This window comes from Zeus faber, assembly GCF_960531495.2.
Source record: "Zeus faber genome assembly, chromosome: 21".
Taxonomy (NCBI): Eukaryota; Metazoa; Chordata; class Actinopteri; order Zeiformes; family Zeidae; genus Zeus; species Zeus faber.
Genome location: NC_137208.1, coordinates 11,047,518 through 11,070,017, shown reverse-complemented (window position 1 = coordinate 11,070,017; position 22,500 = coordinate 11,047,518). Strand labels below are relative to the sequence as shown.

The window sequence follows — 22,500 nt, the reverse complement described above, 5'->3', positions numbered from 1 at the left end:
CCCTCTGTCCCCGCCCCGTGAAGTGTGAGGTCCCAGAGCTCCCAAACTCGGTCAGAGGTCAAGAAAACAGCCCAGGTATTGGGAGCGGGTCGTACAGGTCGGCTTCACACCGGGTCCAATAAAAGCAACACACACACACACACACACACACACACACACACACACACACACACACACACACACACTCACCCTCTCTGCCGACTGCGACGTCCCAAAGAAGATGGGTATGAAGGCCAGCCAGATGATGCAGGTGGTGTACATGGTGAAGCCGATGGGCTTGGCCTCGTTGAAGGTCTCGGGCACGCCGCGCGTCTTGATGGCGTACACGGTGCACGTGACCATCAGCAGGATGGAGTAGCCCAGCGAGCAGATCAGCGACAGGTCCGAGATGTCGCACTTGAGGACGCCGCGGGCCGCCGCCGGGTCCTGCGTGCGCTGCTCGCCGTAGTCCACCACGGTGTGCGGCGGGTCCACGGCGAACCACACGAAGACGCCCAGCAGCTGAACGGAGATGAGGGAGAAGGTGATGACCAGCTGGGACGCCGGGGAGATGAACCTGGAAGGGAGGGGATGGGATTTTGGTGAGAATTTGATCCAGCGACATGTGGAGTATGGTGCTTGCCATAGCCATAACCCTTTCAAAGTCAGTGGTAGTTAAAGTGGTAATCCATTAAATGAATCCCATCTTTTCTTGCATTATTTATGTGCTCCTCTATTGTTTCCATTGTTGGTGGCGGGGTCCACCATTCCCGACAAGAATACAAGGATGGGATAAGAATAAGAAGTGAAAGGCAGCTGCTTTTAATAGTTACTTTGAGTGCTTTATTTGTAATAGTAAATACATTATAAGTCATTTAAGTCACAATAATGGCAATTCCTCTGACTGAGATAACATAGAAAGTAGGTAATAGAGAGATGAGTAAACTTTGAGAATCATTATGACCATATTAACAAGAAAATTTGCAATCTGATAGCAGAGAACATCCACTGAGAGGTGCCTTTTGTTTTCAGAAATGATTCTAATAATCATCAAAGAGGCTGCAAGAGGAACGTGAGCGCAGTTAGAGTATGCATTATGTTCTATTTTTTAGTTCTCACAACCCGTGTAAATGGTCCATGAGGGTTTTAACTTCACAAGTACCGATTTGTTTATGGGCAATCAAAATAAATTATTAAAAGACGAGCGAAGGAATGAATTGTAAATAAGTCGTGGTGCAGATATGGAGACACGCACGAGTGCAGCTCACAAACCAATAGTGACAGTCAGTGCAATTAAGCCCCATAAGCTGATATGCAAATATGTGGATAAGGCAAGCAAGTGGAAGGACGGAAGAAAGAAGGAAAGAGAGAAAGAACGAAAGAAAGAAAGACAGAAAGAAAGACAGAAGGAAAGAGAGAAAGACAGAAAGAAAGGAAGAAAGAAAGAAAGAAAGAAAGAAACTCAGAAAGACAGAAAGAAAGAATGATGGAAAGAAAGAAAGACAGAATGAAAGAAAGAAAGATGGAAAGAAAGAAAGAAACTCAGAAAGAAAGAAAGAAAGACAGAAAGAAAGAAAGAATGAAAGAAAGTCAGAAAGACAGAAAGAAAGAAAGAAAGAAAGAAAGAAACTCAGAAATAAAGAAATACAGAAAGAAACAAAGAACGAAAGACGGACAGAAAGAAAGACAGAAAGAAAGAAAGACAGAAAGAAAGAAAGAGAGAAAGAAAGAAAGGTAAACATCTCCCTCCCCTCACCTGGGCGCGGTGACGGACTTCTTGCCCTGCTCGAAGATGCGGTGGATCCTGTTGGTCTTGGTGAGCAGCGCGGCGTAGCTGAAGCACATGCCCAGGCCCAGGAAGATCCTCCGGAAGGAGCACACGCCCACGTCGGGGGCGGCGATCATCAGGAAGGTGATGGCGTAGCACAGGAAGATGCCGGTCAGCAGCACGTAGCTCATCTCGCGGCCCGAGGCCCGGACGATGGGCGTGTCGTTGTAGCGCACGAAGGTGACGATGACGAAGGAGGTGGCGATGATGCCCATCATGGAGATGAAGACGGGCACCATGGCCCAGGGCGAGTGCCACTCCAGCTTGATGATGGGGATGGACACGCAGCCCGTGCGATTGGCGTCCGGACGCATCTCGTACGGACACAGCTCGCAGGTGAACTCAGAGGCCTGGCGGACGAAGTTTACCATACCCAAATTAACCATGCAGGATTCATCCCAATGCCAAGGATGACTTTTCAACTTTTGACTTATTTGTCTTATTCTCTTGTTTTTTTGTTTGTTTTGTTTTTATCTCCATCTTTCTTCCTTCCTTTCCCTTGTTTTCCCTATTGACCTCTCTCTCTTTGGTGTTTGGTGCCTAATTTGTCTCTCTGTTTCTCCTTCTGTCCGTCTCTCTCCTGGCGCCGCTGAACCATGCGGCAGCACACATGCTGTATCTCAAAGTCGCTTCATTCGTCGGAATTTTGTATTGGTTCAACCATGTTTAAGCATTGGTGCTTCGGCCTTTTTCACCATGTTCAGGCGATTTTTTGAAAAGGGTCGAGCTAATGCTTTCTTCTTGCAAAAAATCAAAGGAACAAAGAGCTAATTCCACATTACCTGAGCACGGTGGGTAATTAACTCGGATTTCTAAAATGTGGTTCCAACCCCCATGATTTGTGCTTTGAAAGAACTGAACTGAATAGGCTTAATGAGTGGGATTGTCCTATGTATGCTTCACCCCCCCCCCCCCCCCCCACCACTCTTTGTGATTCTACACCCTTACAGGAGCAAATCAGAAAGAGCCTATAATGGGTTTGGTTGTCAAATAATGTAACACACTGTGATCTTACTTTGCTGTGTTATATATCTCTTTTACCCCCAACGCATGTGAGAAAGATTTTCTTTTTAAATTCAAAGTATTACTGTCAAAGGAAGACAGTAAACCTCCAGCTGATTAGTATCCTTCAGTGCAAGAATGAAATATTCATGGACAGCTGCCTGCGACTCCCCAAAGGAGGCTTCGGGAACGCCAGCGGTGCCATTCCCCGAGGATATTGTTGTAAAAGATGGTGGGTAGCTGCTTGTCCGACTGCTATAAATTGTACTCCTTCCTTTACATTTTATCAGCTGGATTGATGCGTATCGCCTTCTGATGTACAAACACTGCTGTTATTGTTCACTTTTCACCATTTTGGCACATCCGACAAATGCTGCACCGGATGCAAACTTGGTAGAATAGTTAACGGGGCAATTTATTCAGGAGGATGATGGATGGATATTTTATTCTCTCTGTATTTTGGTTTTCTTATTGTAATTTTGTTGCTGCCCGCTTTTTGTGTTTTTTTTTTTTTTTACCTTCGCCGTTCTTAGCTGTTAAAGAGCTTTAATTGACAGATATGCTCACACCAATATAAGGAATGAGCCTTTACTAACTTAAATCTACAACTTGGCATTAACTGTGCACATACTCTATAAAGAAATGTTTCTTTCTTGGTTCCATGCTGTCAAGTTGAAAAAAAAAACAAGTTTTTGGAAAAAGTTTTATAAGGTAGAGAAAGCTTGATTTATTTTTTTTCTACTGGAGATAAAAAATATAAATATATAATAAACAACCATCTCAGCAAAAACTTCTGAAAATAATTGGCCGTCCAAGATAACATCTTTCATTTGGACAGTACATTCTCCAATGCCTCATAGCGCCGTGAGCGCAGATATTTAGTCTGGGTCGATAGGTGAAGCTAACTCTGGTCCCGTTTGTGTCAGGTTGCAAATATCGAGTTCAATATTCGTGTACAGCGCAGCACACTGTGTGATATCAGGCTTAACCCTCTCACATACCTTGGAATACATCACCAATGACAATTACTACCACTGATAGTAATTTGAAATCCTTAATTTACTTAATCACTTTAACTGAACAGTACGCACAAAGGTGAATATCACCCATTTTCAGCATTAAAATGGGGACGGAATACCAACTTGACAAATCAGCCACAACATTAAAACCAGTGAATTACAATGCTCATCTCATTTCATTGGCACCTGTTAAGGGGTTGGATATATTAGGCAGCAAGTGAACAGCCAATTCTTGAAGTTGATGTGTTGGAAGCAGGAAAAATGGTCAAGCGTAAGGATCTGAGCCACTTTGACGAGGACCAAATTGTGATGGCTAGACGACTGGGTCAGAGCATCTCCAAAACCACAGGTCTTGTGGGGTGTTCCCAGTATGCAGTGGTTAGTACCGACCAAAAGTGGTCCAAGGAAGGACAACCGGTGAACCGGCAACAGGGTCATGGGCGCCTGTGGGCTCGTTGATGCAAGTAGGGAGTGAAGTCTAGCCCTTCTGGTTCGATCCCACAGAAGAGCTACTGTAGCACAAACTGGTGAAATAGTTAATGCTGCTATGATAGAAAGGTGTCAGAACACACAGTGCATCACAGCTTGCTGTGTATGGGGCTGTGTAGCTGCAAACCGGTCAGAGTGTCCATGCTGACCCCTGTCCACCACTAAAGCACCTACAATGGTCACTGGACCATGAAGCAATGGAGGAAGGTGGCCTGGTCTGATGAATCATGTTTCCTTCTACATCATGTGGATGTGCAGGGTTAGGGTCTGATCCAATGGAGCATCTGTGGGATGTGCTGGAACAACAAGCCTGATTCATGGGGGCCCCACCTCGTAACTTCCAGGACTTAAAGGATCTGCTGCTAACGTCTTGGTGCCAGATACCACAGGACTCATTCAGAGGTCTGGTGGAGTCCATGCCTCCACGGGTCACAGCTGTTTTGGCAGCACGAGGGGGACGTACACAATATGAGTGGTTACTAGTGGTGGTTTTTATGTTGTGACTGATCAGTGTATGTCACAACCAAGGTAAGGCTTCCCCTCAGTGCTATCGGTAGATGAAGAGTGGGTAAGCAGAAAACCGTTGCGACGTCAGTAACTCAGGACGGCTCATGATAACGGAGGATTATATTTTTTGTTTTAAAAGACATACTGTAGCACAGTGCAGCCTCAGAAACAGATATGTAGGAATTGGTACTATGGAGTGGCGAACAATTTGAGGGTATAGTTTTGTCCATTTTAATGTTGAAAATGCGTTTGTGGACATTAGAAGACAACAATTGGTGTATAATCGAGCATGCTTCGTCAAAAAGCATGAAAGCAAGCCAAAGTATAGTCTGACATATTTGAGATACAGGTAGTTTTTGATATCAAATCTTTGCATTGCTGATATTCTCGGATGAACGTAGGTGTCAATGAGTCTCTGCTGGTTTTCCGCCCTCCCCAGAGTTTGACGCCTAAATACCACAAAGTAGGTCCGACGTGAAAGTGAAGTAAATGTACCTGGTAGTGATAGCCCTCACAGCGCTCGCAGTGCCAGCAGCAGGGAACTCCCTTCACCACCTTCTTTCTTTCCCCTGCTCTGCAAGGAACGCTGCACACCGAGGCCGGGATTAAGGGATCCCCTGTCCTCCACCGCATGGCATCCACCTGGAGGAGGGGAGGAAAGGAGAGAGAAGGGAGGAGAGGATAGGAGAGGATAGGAGAGGAGAGGAGAGGAGAGGAGAGGAGAGGAGAGGAGAGGAGGCAAGGGGAACAGCCCAAGCAAAGGAGAAGAGAGGTAAAGAGAGTCAAGGAATGCAAGAAGGTCAGATGGATGAAGATAGATGGAAGATAGACAGAAAAATCAGGGGATGAAGCAGGGGGGGATGTGGACGGACCAAAAAGAGCAGTGGAGAAGTGAGAAGGGAGGGGTAGAGAAATGCGTATAATAGAGAAAGATGATTCATGTCGAGGGGGAAGCGGGGTTAAGCAGAGAGGATTTGAGCAACACAGGGAAAGGGAGACGAGGGGAAAGAAGGCGAAAACAAGAAGAGAGAAATTGAGGAGAGGAGAAGGAAGCAGGGGATGAGAATAGGTGTTTAAGAGGAGGAGAACACGGAGTGATAATAGAGTCCTGGGGCTTTGAGTGCATTTTATTCCCATCTGAAGTGCAGTAAGACCATTTCAAGCTCATTTTTGACATATTAAATCTCCAGAAAATGGGTGTTGTGGAAAAGAAACCAAAAAGTATGCAGGAATACACAATTGTGTGCCAAGTGAAACAATATTTTCTGTTCTCTGTGCCTAAGAAACTTTGGGGCAAATTCACAAAAGGACTGAGCGGCTTCGGCAGCCGCTAAACCGGTGCAAGTAACAGAAAATGCGAGGGTTTAATTCTATCTGCACCCGAAAAGCGTGATCAGCGCCAGAGCCTGACAATTGCCCTTATTTCCTTTGCCACATGAATAATTGTGATCAGACGGTGCAAAATAAGGGCAAATTGCACACAGCAGCAAAACATTATGGCCGTGTTTGCGCTGACATATCATAGCGCAATATCTTTTGAGACGGCGTAGATAGCAGCTACAACTGATGCCCAATTCATGGTGCAATTAGCGGCCGCAATCCATTACTGTCTTCAGGGCAACTTGAGCGATTAGCTCGGGCAGCGACTCTGATCATCGCCCATTAGATGTTTCAATCGCTAACATAACACCAGCAGCAATTAGATCCTAATCAAATCTGGCATAAGTAGGCCATCTGTATTCCCCTCCGTTTGTGTGTGTGTGTCTATGTGTGTGTGTGTGTGTGTGTGCGTGTGTGTGTGTGTGTGTGTGTGTGTGTGTGTGTGTGTGTGTGTTCATGCGCGCAGTTCTTGTGATTTTGCTTCACATTTGGCTCTCTGTGTGAAATGTGTCAATTTGCCAATTTACACGCGTCTTCAGGTGCATCTTAATGAGCATCCAAGTCTGTTGATTACTGTATCACTAGACTTGAATGTAGTCAAGCAGAGACTCGACTAGGAAACTAAAAGACTAGCCCAGACTAGACTAGAGGGTAGACTAACCTAGACTAGACTAGAGGGTAGACTAGCCTAGACTTGAATAAACGGTAGACTAGCCTCGGCAAGACTAGAGGGTAGACTAACCTAGACTAGACTTAAGGGTAGACTATCCTAGACTAGACTGACCTCGACTAGATGAGAGGGTAGACTAGCTTAGACTAGACTAGAGGGTAGACTAGGCAAGACTAGACTAGAGGGTAGACTAGGCAAGACTAGACTAGAGGGCAGACTAGCTAATACTAGACTAGAGGGTAGACTAACCTAGACTAGACAAGAAGGCAGACTAGCCAAGACTAGACTAGAGGGTAGACTAAACTAGACTAGACTGGCCTCGACTAGATGAGAGGGTAGACTAGCCTAGACTAGACTAGAGGGTAGACTAGCCAAGACTAGACTAGAGGGCAGACTAGCCAATACTAGACTAGAGGGTAGACTAACCTAGACCTGACTAGAGGGCAGACTAGCCAAGACTAGACTAGAGGGTAGACTAAACTAGACTAGACTGGCCTCGACTAGATGAGAGGGTAGACTAGCCTAGACTAGACTAGAAGGTAGACTAGCCAAGACTAGACTAGAGGGCAGACTAGCCTAGAGTTGACTAGAGGGTAGACTAGCCTAGACTAGACCAGAAGGTAGACTAGCCTAGACTAGACTAGAGGGTAGACTAGCCTTGACTACACTAGAGGATAGATGAGCCTAGACCAGACTAAAGGGTAGACATGCCTAGACTAGAAGGTAGACTAGCCTAGACTAGACTAGGATAGGCATTGGCTACAATGAAATAGAATATAATAAGATGACTTTACTTTTCCAGGGGGAACTTCAAGTGGAGTGACCAGTTTGTGCTCTTAGCCATAAGCTGCTCTTTGTCAATTATCCACCTCGCACATGTCGGCTTGAAACCGTTAAGGGAGCTCTTCGTTTTAAAGGGTGCGGACCTCAACCTTCACCCGGATGGAACGACACTCAACGTGTTATAAGGGATGTGAATTTTTAAGGGATGGGTTTGAAAGCCTTTTCTTGCTATTTTTTTATAATTTGATTTGTCATCATTTAATAAATAATTCATTTGCCGACACCCTGCAGTGTGTTTGTGTACTTAATGTATATTCGTGACACACACACACACACACACACACACACACACACACACACACACACACACACACACACACACACAAATGCAAATGCTTAACTTGTTTTGGCCACAAACTATGAGGGAATTATGCAGTCTTTAAAACAAATTAGGCCCAGTCATGAACTACTCTTCCTTTTAATTATGTACCTGACAACAACAATAACTCCAATAGGATTTGGCTTTAATTATAACCATCACCGTGTGGGCGTGCGTGCATGTGTGCGTGTGCTTGCGTGGGTGCGCGCGTGCGTGTGTGTGTGTGTGTGTGTGTGTGTGTGTGTGTGTGTGTGTGTGTGTGTGTGTGTGTGTGTGTGTGTGTGTGTGTGTGTGTGTGTGTGTGTGTGTGTGTGTGTGTGTGTGTGTGTGTGTGTGTGTGTGTGTGTGTGTGTGTGTGCGAGACCGGGTGGTACACACACCCGGTCTCGCGCTTTTCCATGCTCATAGTCACGAAAAATATAACAAAGTAAAAGAAATATGATTTTATACAATTTAGATCGTGAATGGTCTTGGAATCCACACTTCGCACCCCACTGTCATGGGAGGGTTGGATTTTGTTTTACTTTGTTGCAGAACAAAACCAAACACATTTTTTGGAAAGGCCTCATCGGTTAACAAATGTTAGTTTGAGACATTAAAGTGGAGCCTAAACTGAGATATTGACCATTGACCCTGGGTCATAGGTCACCTTTGACAATCTCTGTATTTAAAAGATTTACAAAAATAAGGACAACTGTTTTGGACAACTCTGGACTTGTACATTTAGAGGGGGAGTAGTGTCAATAGGTTGCAACAGTAAAAATTGCCGAAGATATAATTCAGGGCTTTGCAAATTTCATGTGTTAATTCTGGTAGTAATAACCGGTAGTAATATATATGCAGGTTGTTTTTCAGGGATACCTTCTATTCCTGTGCCTTCCTAATGGCACAGAATTGTAATTTTTGTAGTTGGCTATGGTTAGGGTTAGGATTTGAAAGGTTTATAAATAAATGCAATAATATTATTCAATGTGTATAATAATTAGTTTTTTTGCTCCTGTAGAAGCCACAAGTCTGTACAATGTGTCAACATTGTTTTAAGAAAAACATGTTTTATTCGCAATGTCATGGAGAAGTACTACACTACCCATAATCCATACCATAACAGTGATGTCTCTGATTGGTGGAACGTATCACCATGAAAATGTTTACCACACTGGCTGATGGGTACATTCAAATTTTCCACCAGGCACACAAATGCTGACATGTACATCCATTTAAATTGTATCTATGAATGAAATTCATACTGAAGGTCTGACTCTACATCCACATTCTCGCCCGACCTTGAATTTAATAGACCATTCAATAGAGAGTGTGACCAATGTGAACCAAACCCATGCATTTTAAATGTTAATACATACCCCCCCACACCTCCCTGCGGTGGCGTTCTTTCATCAGGTTAGTTTATTGTAGCTGCGCCCCCCCCCCCCTTCTAAAGTCGAAGAAAATCTCCCTATTCAAGCAAATTGGTTTAAATTTTGTTGTATGTAGCAGGAGAACATCTCCCCATTCAGATAAATTGGTTTAAATTCTGATATTTGTAGCACGAAAAAGTCGAACAATCATGCTCAGGGACATGTTTCAATAGATACATTTCTGTGACTATGAGCAAGAAAAAGAGTGAGACTGGGTTGATGTGTACAGTTCATCTCTGTATTATGCCCAGAGGTGTGTGGATGTATGTTTCCGTGGGTGTTCAGTGCGTTATAATCCCTCTATAGAATACAGCGCTGGTTAGAATCCCCGGTTCTTTCCGTGAGAAGAGATTTGCTACCAGGACAATAATAACAGCAGCTGTTCCTGACGCCAGAGTCTCAACTTCCCTTTCAATTAAAGTTCAGCCTCCAATAACACAATAATCCTGCAGTTCATCCTGATGTTCCTCCCAGTGGGGTGTTTAAAGAATCGCAGTTCAAGCAGGCATTAATACAGCAATACAATGTGTAATTTGCATGCCTATCAACTGTCTGCTTGAGCCTTAATCTTGGAAGATTTCCTGCAAACAAAATCTAGTTTGATTGTATTTATTGACAGATGAATCAAGTTGAAAGGTGATCGATCATATAGTCACTTGCGATAAGCCTCTTGAAGGGTAATACCTCAAATTTTCAGCATTAAAATTGCCAAAACTATACCCCTAAGTTGTCATGTGGTCCACAAAACCAATTCCTTCACTTCTCGGGGGGTAGTTTAGTTTTAGTTTTGGCCATTTTAATGCTGAAAATGGGTGGTATTTACCTTTAAACTAAGGCTCCAAAATGTTGTGTTGAGATGGATACTGTACATACTACTCACTGTCACCGAGGAAGTGCTCAAAATTAGTTTCAATAAAAACTGGAGCAACTATGTCCTCCTGTTTTATGTCAATAGGCGTTTTCGCACCAAACAGTTCTGGGGACTTCCTGAGAGGAACTAGGAACTGGGGAGGTCCCTCCAGACCTAGATACCGTCAAGGGCTTTACTTCTAGTTGCATTTGCACTGCCAGTAGGAACTCTGAAGTAACGTCAGCCAATGGGGTCTCAACAAAAGTTCTGTGTTCCATTTCGTATTGACTCGATAACTTTGACTTATTTCACCCTATCAGTCCACCAAAATCTGTTTCTGAACCAATTTGCAATAAGCAATGATTGAAATAAGCAATCCAGTTGCTGAATCTTAACTCATATTGGATCAACGAGAAGTAATTTAAAAATTTTGTAAGGCACTGGGACGCGTCCGGACACCGCACGGGGATTTTTTTGTTTCATTAAATTTGGAAAATAAAATAAATGAAATAAATACATCTACAACAAAAAAAATTGTATTTTTTATTGGTTATTGTTTTTTTTTTTATTGCCGCTGAGTGTACATGGGTTAGTTCGCGGCCAGAGCGATGCGACTCGACCGGGCGGACTGTCCTCAGTCAGAGGGACCGTGGACTTACTTCTGGACCAATCACCGCGCAAACCACTGAAGGTTCCTCTTTTGCCGGTTAGTCCCGGTCAGTAGGAGTTCTGAGGACTACTAACATTCCTAGTTCCTGCAGTGCGGATACAATAAAAAGGGACAGTTCCTCCAAAAGGTTCTTTGAACCATGAAAAAGTTCCTGCGGTGCGAAAACCCCTCCTACGAGCCACCACGGATGGCAGCGTAACGGCAAGCGAAGCACAGCAAGCCATTCAGGACAAAAAGCTTTTGTGAATGTCACAAGAGGGAACCCTAGAAAAAATTATCTTTAACCCCACTTGACAAAGGCTTTGGTTTAAACTGTGCGAGACACTTACTGTTTTTCCAATCATTATTGTATTTGTGTCAATGGTGCAAGAACACTGGAGCACCCTACAGGCCACAACAGTTATTTAGCATATACGGTATAAAAAACTGAAGGATGAGCGCAAAGTCACGCTCTGAAAAATCTGGCTTCAGTGCACGTCGACGGTTTGTGAAAAGCCCAAAGAATGCCTCCCTAATCCATCCCTTTCTATATTGTTTTAGCACGTTATTCCAGGCGTAAGGTACAGAGACACAGACGACGCGCAACTGTCTGTACAGTACGTCTCTCTCTCCCTCTCTGTTCTTCGGTTCGTCAGACACTTCATCGGTTTTCTACTCGGCCCACCTCAAAGAAGACGATTAGTCTCCTCGTCAGTCTGTCTGTGGTCCGTACAAAAAAAGAGCCTGTGTGGATCTCTAGCAGCCGAACCCGAGAGGGGGGATCCGTGCATACAGCATGTGAGTGTGGGAGAGCACCGTGGGTTTATAATAGAGATGATATCAGCAAACATAAGCTGGATCCCTTATCGAGGGAAGGGGGGTAGTAATCCAAACCACTCTTTGAACAAATCTAGCCTGAGATATCGGGAAAAACGCTTTGCTTAAAGTAGGCCAGGAGGTAAAAACGGTTTCATGCGTGGCCTAACGGTACCATGAAAACAACAATAAACCGTTCAGGGTCAGTTATGTGTACATAATATTTCACACTAAAGATGGAGGTAAAAAAAAAAGCCAAACAGCAGAGTATGATATTTGAAAAAGCGAGTGTATCGAGGGTCGAGGGTCGCAGAAGCATCATCTAAATGAATACGACAATTACATTCAGGCTACGGCTGCTTAAAAAGAGTTAAGGAGGAACCACGGGAGAGTTAAGGCAAGAATAAATATGGGATTGGTATCAGTATCGGCAAATACTTACAATTTCAGTCCTGTACCTGGGATTTGGGAGTTTAATGCAACCTGGTGGTAATACACATAACTGCAACAAAAAAACACTGGAGCAAAGGTAAGAAACACACTTGTTTTCCTTTTCGGAAAAAGTATGGCAGCGTAGATTCGCAGGAGGGTTATATGAACAACCAGATGACAACGAGGTGGAAGGGAGACTTCAGGTGTGGAGTTTCTAATGTAGATTCAAAACCCCCAAGGTTAAACATGACTCACACACACTCCACCCACCGATGAAAGGACACCTCCATATCTCCATTATTGCTCCAGGTTGTCCCTACTTTGCATTTGTCAGGCTCTCTCTACACATAAAACACGACGCTGCCGGTACCCTGTCCTATGTGGAGTGAGGAGGATAAGAGAAAAAAAAAAAAAAGTGAAATCCGATTTAACCGGTTGGAAGCGAGTCGCATGGTGATGAAATGCAATTTGCATCGGCTATCAAACCGCCCGCACCGCCGTACGGCATATGTGTGGCACCAATTTCATTTGGGAATATCGCGCTCCTCGTGATTTTGTTTGGCGTTCCGAGTTCGGGGTTCAGGATTCAATCCGTATCGAATGTGTTAAAATAAATGGGCGAGCCCTGGATGATTGAACATCACTATCAACACTATCAATCTTTAAAAACAACTTTGAGGGAATGGGTTATGGCTGGTTTCACATCCACACACACAGATCACGGCTTGTTAGCCTGCTCAAATAACATTCATATTCTTGTCGTATTTGCCGTAGCTGATTTGATCGACATGAGGAGGTGTACCCGTTTCTGCGGAGCTACGACAGCCACGCTTGTGTGCTCACACGTCTACCGGTGTGTGTGTGTGTGTGTGTGTGTGTGTGTGTGTGTGTGTGTGTGTGTGTGTGCGTGCGTGCGTGCGTGCGTGCGTGCGTGCGTGCGTGCGTGCGTGCGTGCGTGCGTGTGTGTGTGTGTGTACGCCACGCGCGTCAAAATCTCACGTTCAGGTGCAGCTTGTTGGTCCAGGAGCCGATGACCCTGTACTCCGCTGTGGATCGGTTGGTGATTTGGTACTGGAAGATGTCGTACCTTCCCGGGGCGTCTCCGTTCTCGTTGAACACGACCGGGGTGCCCGCGCTTCCTGGAAGGGGACAAAGGCACCGGGAGTTAAGGCGACGACGAGCCCACCCCCATTTGAGTAGCAATAGGGTGGGATCAGGGCTGTTTGACTCATGCCTGTCACGTCTTTATTCCAGAAATGCAAATGCGTTATGGGAACCAAGCCTCCTAGGAGAAAGAAAAAGGAATTAAGGTGTGTCAACTTAAAAAAATAAAAATAAAAAAAATACCTCTCGGACCTCGAAATTCGTGGTCCAGATGACTTACTATCTTGTTCGGACAAAATAGTAGGTAGGTAAAAGTAAGTCATTCGAAAAATTTAACATTAAAGTGTTGCCGGTTCTCCACTCCCAAAAATACCTTTGCTAAAAGCTGTTTGCATTGCAACTTTCTCTGAAATTTTTAATTTTATTATTGTTAGTATTTTTGTTTATTAGGCAACTTATTGATTATAAATGAACTACAACTACTGTAAAAAATAGTATGACTGAAGACCTTCTCTTCCAGATGTGTTTAGACAGATTGAACGCACACGCGATGTCTTAGTTACCTGTAAAAAATGGTTAGACATAGATGCAGGGCCCTCGGTCAATACTACGTTTAGAGGAGGGTGATATTTCAAATCAGGGAGCGGTTGAGGGAGTAATTTCTGTGCGTGTGTGTGTGTGTGTGTGTGTGTGTGTTCTGTGTGTGTGTGTGTGTGTGTGTGTGTGTGTGTGTGTGTGTGTGTGTGTGTGTGTGTGTGAGTGTGTGTGTGTGTGTGTGTGTGGATGCTTGTGTGTGACTGAGTGCCGACAGTTTACGAGCGCGTAGGTGGTTTTCGTGTCCTTAAAGCCTCCGCGTTGTCGCCCTCCTTAACGCTCAAAACAAATGCACGAGTCGGTTCGGATGATCCTCCCCCTTCGAGTTGATGGAGGAGATGGTTGAGTGGCAGAGCGATAGTCGAGGAGAGAGAAAGAGCGAGCGCGCGAGACACAGAGATGTAGTGCGGGAGATTTAATCAATAGAGCGATAGGGGAAGAGGTCCCCGACTCACATTGTTACCAGAAGTTATAAATGAGGCGCGCTCCTGTGGGAAACAGCGTAGTGCCAACGGCGGCCATTATCCTGACCAATTTAATCTTCCCTCTCACACAAAACACACTGACGCGCGCGCGCGCACACACACACACAAACGCGCGTGCACACACACACACACACACACACACACACACTCACACGAGCGCTTACAGCGTACATTCCCTCACTCATATGAATGTTTCACCGATCCATATCTATTCCCTCAGCTTCCCTGCAGCCTTAACCCACCGAGAAAAACATCAAATCATAGATCAACTACTTGCCGTAGCTCATTCTCAAACTTTATTTCATTTTGACCTGTTGCTACTAAGTGGAGGAAGGGCTCTTATTGCCTGTTCCCAAGAGGATAAAATGGTTCTCGGGTGACTTGTAGGAGCAGAAACTGAATGCCGTCACCAGAGGTGGACAGTAACTAGCGACACCTATTCTCATTACAGCCCTTGAGCACATTGGCAGCTGTGCTGGTGCTTAGTTTGCCTGACATGGGACGGAATTGTCAACTTGTTGCACTCCGTTTCCATCTACGGCCTGACACTGCCTCCACTCTAAACCGATTCCGGCGGGGGAGCGGGATTCGATTTTTCCCGACCCAACCCCTGGAGACGGACGTATCGGCCTGAATCTTGACACCGAAAGTCGACGCTGATGCGTAGCCATGCCAACAGAGTGGTTTTGTCGGGGCTTTTTAAGAAGTAAAAAGTTAAGCAAAGCGAAGCAGAGCGTGGTTCGGATTTCAAAGTAATCCGTACTTTTCACTTCATTTGGAACAGCCTCGATAGCAGCGTCTTGTCTCATTACTCCTCCTTGGTTACGGGCAGCACACAGCTTGACGACGGCGTAAGTGCCGCCCGTGGCGCTGATTGGCTAATCGTTAGTCCCCCTCCCCCGCCGCGCTCATTGGACCGATGTTTTTTTTCAAACGAGGAACCGCTGTTTCATGTCAAGATGCCAGAGCAGAAGAATCAGTCATCCCGGCGGAGTGAGCGGATTCAAATGTCTGGACCCAGGCAAGCACTGCTGAAGTAGAAATGACATTCAGTAGTCATCCTTTGTTTAAGTTATTTTCTAAGTAAGTGTTGTACTCGATAACAAAGACTCGATAACAAAAAATAAACCTTTGTAACTCACGGGAACATTCTTAAAGGCCTAGTAACTGACGAAGTAATTCATTAAGTCGTATTTTTGTAAGCTTTATACTCTTACTCAAGTTATTTTCCTTATCACAACTTATACTTGTGCTTACCCAAGCAAGGATTTGGAGAGCTCTTTCCAACTCTGGTAGTCAGGCAGGTAACCTGACATTGAACCCCGAGCTGCCCACGAGCTGCATCTCACACAGAAACCCGCATCACTGCCAGTGTGTATGGATCAGTGTGTGGGTGAGAGGCATTCATTGCAAGGCACCTTGAGCGGCTGTTTTAACGAAAGAAGCACCATCCAGTCCATCGTCATTCAAAAGTTAAGGATTTCTCCACTTTCTGCAGTCCTGGCCCCCCACCCAGACTGATAAATCACCTTGGCAACCCACTTTGACCGCATTCATTAAAAATGAATGAACCTAATGACGAGTCATTAGATGCCTCCCCGTCTGAATGGGGGATTAGAATCTTTACCCCGGGACATCCGAGTGGTCAGGTGTGGTCGTAGAACTGCACTCAGTTCACTTTAAAACGTTGTTCTGCGGTCTGATCGATGCAAGGCGCAGTGCGATGTCTTGCAAAAAATGAAGAGAAAACCATCAAAATACAAACGGCATAGTGTTCATTCGAGACTTGTGCAGTGGACTAGTAGGACACAACGTTCGAATTATCCATAGATGCTTTGATTTTTCGTATGAATTTCAAATTTGTGAAGGGGAGAAGGGCCCATGTGCTAATGTGCAATACAACAAACACCTCATGGGGGATTTCTTACATCTCTCCTCCCCACACCTTTCTTTTGCATCCAATCCATTACTTTCCATAAGGAGGGAAGCCTGCAGAGCTAGTCCTGACAAATGATGCCTAACGTGTCCATGCAATAATGGGGTGGTCTATTTAAGCTCACTCACCTGATCACTGGGCTTTGCTCTTGGCTGCTACCACTGCTGCTGCTGCGCTCTCCTCCCTCCCCACCTCTTCTATATCCACCCGCAGGCGCTGTCTCTTTCATTCGAGGTGATGATTGAACTCATCACTTCCGCGTTTAAAATGTTGCCAATTTCTGCCTATGCGTGCTCACATCATGGGCGAGAGTGATGGGAGCGTTTCAGCCCTGACTCCAAAGCAACATTTTCAATAATTTAACCTTCAATTCCCACATGAGCTCTTTGACAGAAACACCCTTCTTTTTCCCCCGTTCAACACCTTTGCTCATTCTCTCCTCCATCAATTATCCTTCTCCCCACTGTTTCGTCTGAACTCCTGCCATCCTGGGTTGGCAGGAGTTCAGAAGTAAGAGCGGTGGTCGGCATATAGGGTTGTTTGTTGAACCCCACAGGTCTTCCCAGCAGAGTTGTACCTCCTAACTGCTACTGAAGAGTTGCATCTTCAAACTGCAACTGGAGAGTTGCACCTCCTAACTGCAACTGGAGAGTTGCACCTCCTAACTGCAACTGGAGAGTTGCACCTCCTAACTGCAACTGGAGTGTTGCACCTTCAAACTGCAACTGGAGAGTTGCAACTCCATACTACTACTGAAGAGTTGCATCTCCAAACTGCTACTACAGAGTTGCTCCTCCAAACTGCTACTGAAGAGCTGCAACTCCTATCTGCAACTTGGAGAGTTGCGCCCCCTAACTGCTACTGAAGAGTTGCTCCTCCAAACTTCTACTGGAGAGTTGCAACTCCAAACTGCTATTGAGAGTTTTATCCCGCGACTTCCCACTCTTTACATAACCTGAGTTTTTTTTCATCACAACGAGATGATTGAATCTGTTTTATCAATCAGCAGGGCGCATGACTCACTGTCTTTTCGTTACCTTTCTTTGAAAAAGTCAACTGCATATTATAGGAATTTTTTTTCTAATTAGTGCTTATTATTTACAAAATGTCTTTATCTTAAACTGTTAAATTAGTATGAGTTATGACCGTTGTCACATTGCAGTCGAAACAGAATACAGTTGTTATTATTTTTCTCTAATTGTGATTTGGAAGAAAAACACATCAGAGAGGCTGAGCAAAAATAAAAAGTGAAATAGTTTCATTGTTTGTTTTTTGTTTGTATTTGTCTTAATTTGCATCAATGTTTGTTTTTCAAAAATAGATTAATCTCTGTGATATTGTCGAGTTACAAGGGAGCACAAACAATAAAAAAGTGGAGTTTATATCAGTTTGTGCAAAACTGACACGTTTGAATATTTTGTTTCATCAGAGAGGAGAAACAAAATGGAGAGATGTAGACAGAGAGAGATAGAGAGAGAGAGAGAGAGAGAGAGAGAGGTAGATTCCTATCACTGTTGTTAGGGTGTTTATCCGTTGCCTATATCCTTTGCCACCTTCCACTTTAGTAACCGCAGGGCTCAATGTGCTCCACCTGCACCGGTGGAGCCGAGGGAGTTTCAGCAACACGGACAGAGGGCTGTTTGCCAACAGAGTTGAAAGAGGCGAAGCTTTATCCCGCCTGGCTTCCCCAAAGGCTGGAGAGGACACAGACGCAGCTAATTGGTCTGCTGTAGCTATTGGTTTAAATAATAAGCTCTTTCCCCGCAAGTGCCAAAAGTGAAAGTGACCTTATATTTTTGGCGGCACTTTGGTCGAGTTAACCTGCCGAACAGAGCAGTTACACGGATTATTTTTTAATAAACTTGGGTCTCCGGCATCCTGTATTCATTATTCGTTCCCAACCCCAACGCCTCTCCTCCTTTAACTAGGTTTGGATCGCACGCACCGCTTTGTGCCGTCATTTACAAGGCCCGAGCCTCTCACTAGTAACCAAACCATCAAATATGGAAGCCTTTTAATACGTTCAAGTCAAGGAGGATTGCAATTTGATTGTGAGAGACTGGACAAAAAGAGACAATAACCTAAAGAGAAAGCTAAAGCACAAGAGAGGGAGCGCGATCCCGACAGTGACAGGGACAATGAGAGCGCGAGGGATCATGAATTGATTTTGCTTTTCCACTGAGGTGGAATATATTCTATAGGCATCACTCTCAATCAAACGAGCCCGAACTGAGGCAGATTGAGGCGAAAAAATGAAGGAATAAAAAAAACTAGATGGAATAAAAGCTACGAGGGCAGACAGGGTGCACCAAAAGACAACCAGGCTGACATACCCTGTCCGACCGGAACAGAGGAAATGGTAAAACGGTAATAGAAGAAAGCAATTGACAGACGGAAGGTTAAGCAGCACAATTATCTGGCGATAGCTGAAGAAAAATCTACTCTCATCCGTCGGACAGAGGGGACGGGTGTAAGAGGACGAATCAAAGAATATAACAATACCAGCTGAGATGGAAGCCGAAAACCCCCAAACCCTTCTCACTTTAGCAGAAACAAACAAACAAGAAGAAAAATAGAAAACGCATAGAAAAAAAGAACAAAAGAGGCAAGAGAGAGAGAGAGAGAGAGAGAGAGAGAGAGAGAGAGAGAGAGAGAGAGGCAGAGAGCCAACGGACAAAAGAATACAATCAAAAGCGGGCAAGCGATAGGACAGGAAAGCCAAAAGAGCTTTTAATCCGCTCCCAGTTAACGAGAGAGACAGCGCAGCAGAAGCGCGGCACGCGAGGGCCGGGCGCGGCCGAGGACGACGGCGAGACAGCGGGACAGTGAGACAGAGTCGAAGGGACTGCGGAAAAAAAAAAAAAAAAAAGCCTGCGAGCCGGATGGAGCGTCGTCAGACCACATTCTAAATGTTTGCGACGGGCAGATGCGAAAAACATGTTGCAGGGCGCATTAATAAAACGGGGACTGTCCATTGTTCCGACAGCCGATGATTCCCGAGAACCCAAATAGTCCGAAAAACGGCGGGTAAGGGATGGCTATGTTTAGGTATAAGCTTAGAGATGGTTAGCGTTAGGGTTAGGGTGTCGTCCACGTCCAATGGGACATTTTTCGGACTATCGGGCCGTCGGAACAATGGCATGGCACCAACAAAACATGAGCATGTGTGGATCCGCGCCTGTTTTCGTCTGCGTATGTGTCTCTGCCAGCAGGCTCCCATCTGTGTGGGCCGCACTTCCACAGTGCTACTGAGGACACAGGGAGAAAAAAAACAGAAACAAGAACAGAGAGAGAGGGAGAGACACAGAGAGAGAGAGAGAGCGAGAGAGAGAGAGAGAGAGGAGAATGAGGGCGGAGGGGAGATTATGGGAGTCAATATGGCGGCTCAAAAGTCCAAAACTGGAATAATCTCATTATCAATCCTCATATACACTCACCCACCCACAAACACACACACACACACACACACACACACACACACACACTCAGGATGACCAACTCACCAACACGTATGGAATGTTATGATGTTTGATGTTTCGGCCCACATCCGACCACACGTACCGCGGGAGACATCGTGTTCTCAGAGCAAATTTATTTTAACGATCAAAGGAGCAGCGCACAGAAAACAAGCACGGACAGCGGAGACAGTTCCTGTCTTTGGGAGACAGTTGCTGTGCATCACGGGGGTGATGCATTTTAAAGCAAAATAGAGTTGAACACGTTTTAAAGATTGTGGAAGGACACCATGGAATTAGTTTTGTTCGCAGAACAAAATAATTTAAATATTTTGATGATTTTGTCAGCCCACCTGTAGTACCACCATGGACCACTAGTTTGAAAACCACTGTGTTAAGGTGTAGATTAAGGTCTATGGAGGGTTAAAGTGTGTGTGCTGTTTACGTCTATGACCTGATGGATGCACAACTGTGTATTTTTGAGTGACACAACACTTGCATTTACGTGTGTGTGTGTGTGTGTGTGTGTGCGTGTGTGTGTGTGTGTTTTGGAGCTCTCTGCTTTAACCCTAAGGATTTCTGGAATCCTTAGGGTTAAACGTGTCTCGAGCAGACGGTGTCTGCCAACTCCGGTGAAATCTAATTTCCGTCAGCAAAACCTATTCCAGAAAAGCGTTGTTTTTTTATTTATTCATTTATTTATTTATTTATTTATCTTGCGTCAAAAGACACGGGCAGATTCGATTTAAGGACGGTCGAAACCCCGTAATCACAGATAGCTGTTCCCGATTCGCACTTTCTCCGTCTTGATTCGGCCTCGATTCTCGATCCCATTTCCTTGTCCCTGGAGCGGCTGGTGGCTCCGTCACACCGTTCTCGTCTTCCTCCTCCCGCTCTGCCTCTCCCGTCGCTCTCAGCCCGAGCCGCGTTTTACGTCAGCGAGCGTCCGAGCGACTGCGAGCGAGTTGGAATCGAACGGATGAAGTGGGAACGGGGACGCTGAGCGTAAATTAAATAAAACAAAACGCCCCACCGCCAACCGCCTGCGGTTCACACACTGGATCCTTCACCCCTTTCGCGCCATCCCTCCTTTTCCAGCTCGGGCCAAGGTTGTCCAGAAGTTTTAATTTGACTTTAGTTTATGCTCTCTCTCTCTCTCTCTCTCTCTTTCTCTCTCTCTCTCTCGCTCGCCACCTCACCGTGGACGGTTGTCAGGGTGATGAAGCCGGTCATCTATCAAGCGTCGCCGGGCGATCCGTTCGCCCCCGCCCCGCCCTGCCTCCCTCCCTTTTGGCTTTCCATGGCCGTCCTCAGTGCGGATCGTCTTTTGTTTTTTCTTCCTCCCCTCTCCATCGCTTCCCCTTCCAAGGTCACCCCCCCCCCCCTTTCCCGCCTCCCCCCTCCTTCGCTTCTTCTATCTGTTTATCCATCTGTCTTTTGTCTAATGTAGGCGTCATATTCGGCCGGCGTTCTCCATCAATCACTTTTTTGCCTCCTTGTTACCGCAGTCATACCCTGGTAGATAAAAAAAACCTCATCTTTTATTTTTCTGCCTGCGAGTTCATCGTGCCCTAGAAAAGTTTAGCATCTCTCTTTGTAATCGCGCTTCCTCACTCCCACCTCTCTTTCTTTCTCTCTCTCTCTCTCAATACTTCTCTAACTTTTGAGGGTCATTATTATCAACCAGAGTGCCGCTATCTCCTTCCCCCGCCACAATTTTTTCCTCTACCTCTCTCTCTCTCTCTCTCTCTCTCTCTCTCTCTCTCTCTCATCCTCTGTGTTCCTAATACGTTAACTCCTGTCCTCGTGCATCTCTCTCTCTCTCTCTTTCTCTCCACCTCTCTCTCTCTCCCTCCCTCTCCTCACCTGTCGTATGGTTTGATCATCCCTCTTCCTGTCACCTCTTCCTCGCCATTTTATCCACGGCTGTTAGGACCGCTAAGTAAAGTTATCTCCCTTTATTTGCGACTCCGTCTTCGCCCCCTCCCCTCCCATCCGGCGTCTGCCGACTTATCCATCCATTACTCTAATGCCTCCCTCCCCCTCTCCCCCCACCCTGGAAAAAAGTCATTATGGCGCAGAAAAGGCCTTCTCCGAGCCACTTATCTACCCGTTCTCCATTTGGCCCTGCATCCCTTCCTCTCCCTCCATCTCTAACCAAGGTCACTTTACTCCGGATGCATTTTCGACCTCGTTTCCCCCATTTCCTTTCGCATCCACTCGCCCGTTATTCAATCTTCCCTCTGTTCTTCTCGCGCCAAGAGCGTGGCGTCCGGCGCGCGGTCACGGTCGCGGGGCAGCGATCCCACACCCCGTGGTGGTTTCCACTGGACCTCCAGGCTTTTTTATGACCGGAGTTCTCCAACCTCTCTCTCTCTCTCTCTCTCTCTCTCTCGCCCTCTCGCTCTCTCTCTATTCCAACGTTTTTCTTTACTCCCCCCCCCCCCCCCCGGGTTGTTATGGTCAGCTAAAGTTCATCATCTCAAAGTCGAGCATCTCTACTTTGGCTGCTTTCCCGCTGCGATGGCCATGTTGTCTGCTGGCAGGAGAAATAACTTGGGGGTGATAAGATCCTAATGAAATCGCTTGTGGTGCACACACATGCACGTACGCACACACGCGTTCAAATAAACATCAAACATGAAAAAAAAGATGTAAACACATATACACACGAACATAGCTTAGTTCCCGATTCCATCTATTCCTTGATGTATTTACGTATACGCTG

The 22,500-nt window shown here is 45.6% G+C and overlaps 1 protein-coding gene across 1 annotated transcript in view; it reads right to left on the bottom strand.

The window, feature by feature from the left end:
- Window positions 1-22,500, bottom strand: part of grm8a (glutamate receptor, metabotropic 8a) — a gene marked incomplete at both ends in the record, with an annotated part of 156,893 nt that overhangs the window by 32,639 nt on the left and 101,754 nt on the right. Inside the window, 4 exons of the mRNA XM_080022051.1 lie at window positions 190-556; window positions 1,736-2,157; window positions 5,320-5,466; window positions 13,198-13,337. Coding sequence (XP_079878177.1) covers window positions 190-556; window positions 1,736-2,157; window positions 5,320-5,466; window positions 13,198-13,337 — 1,076 coding nt within the window. The remainder of the gene's footprint in view (window positions 1-189; window positions 557-1,735; window positions 2,158-5,319; window positions 5,467-13,197; window positions 13,338-22,500) is intronic.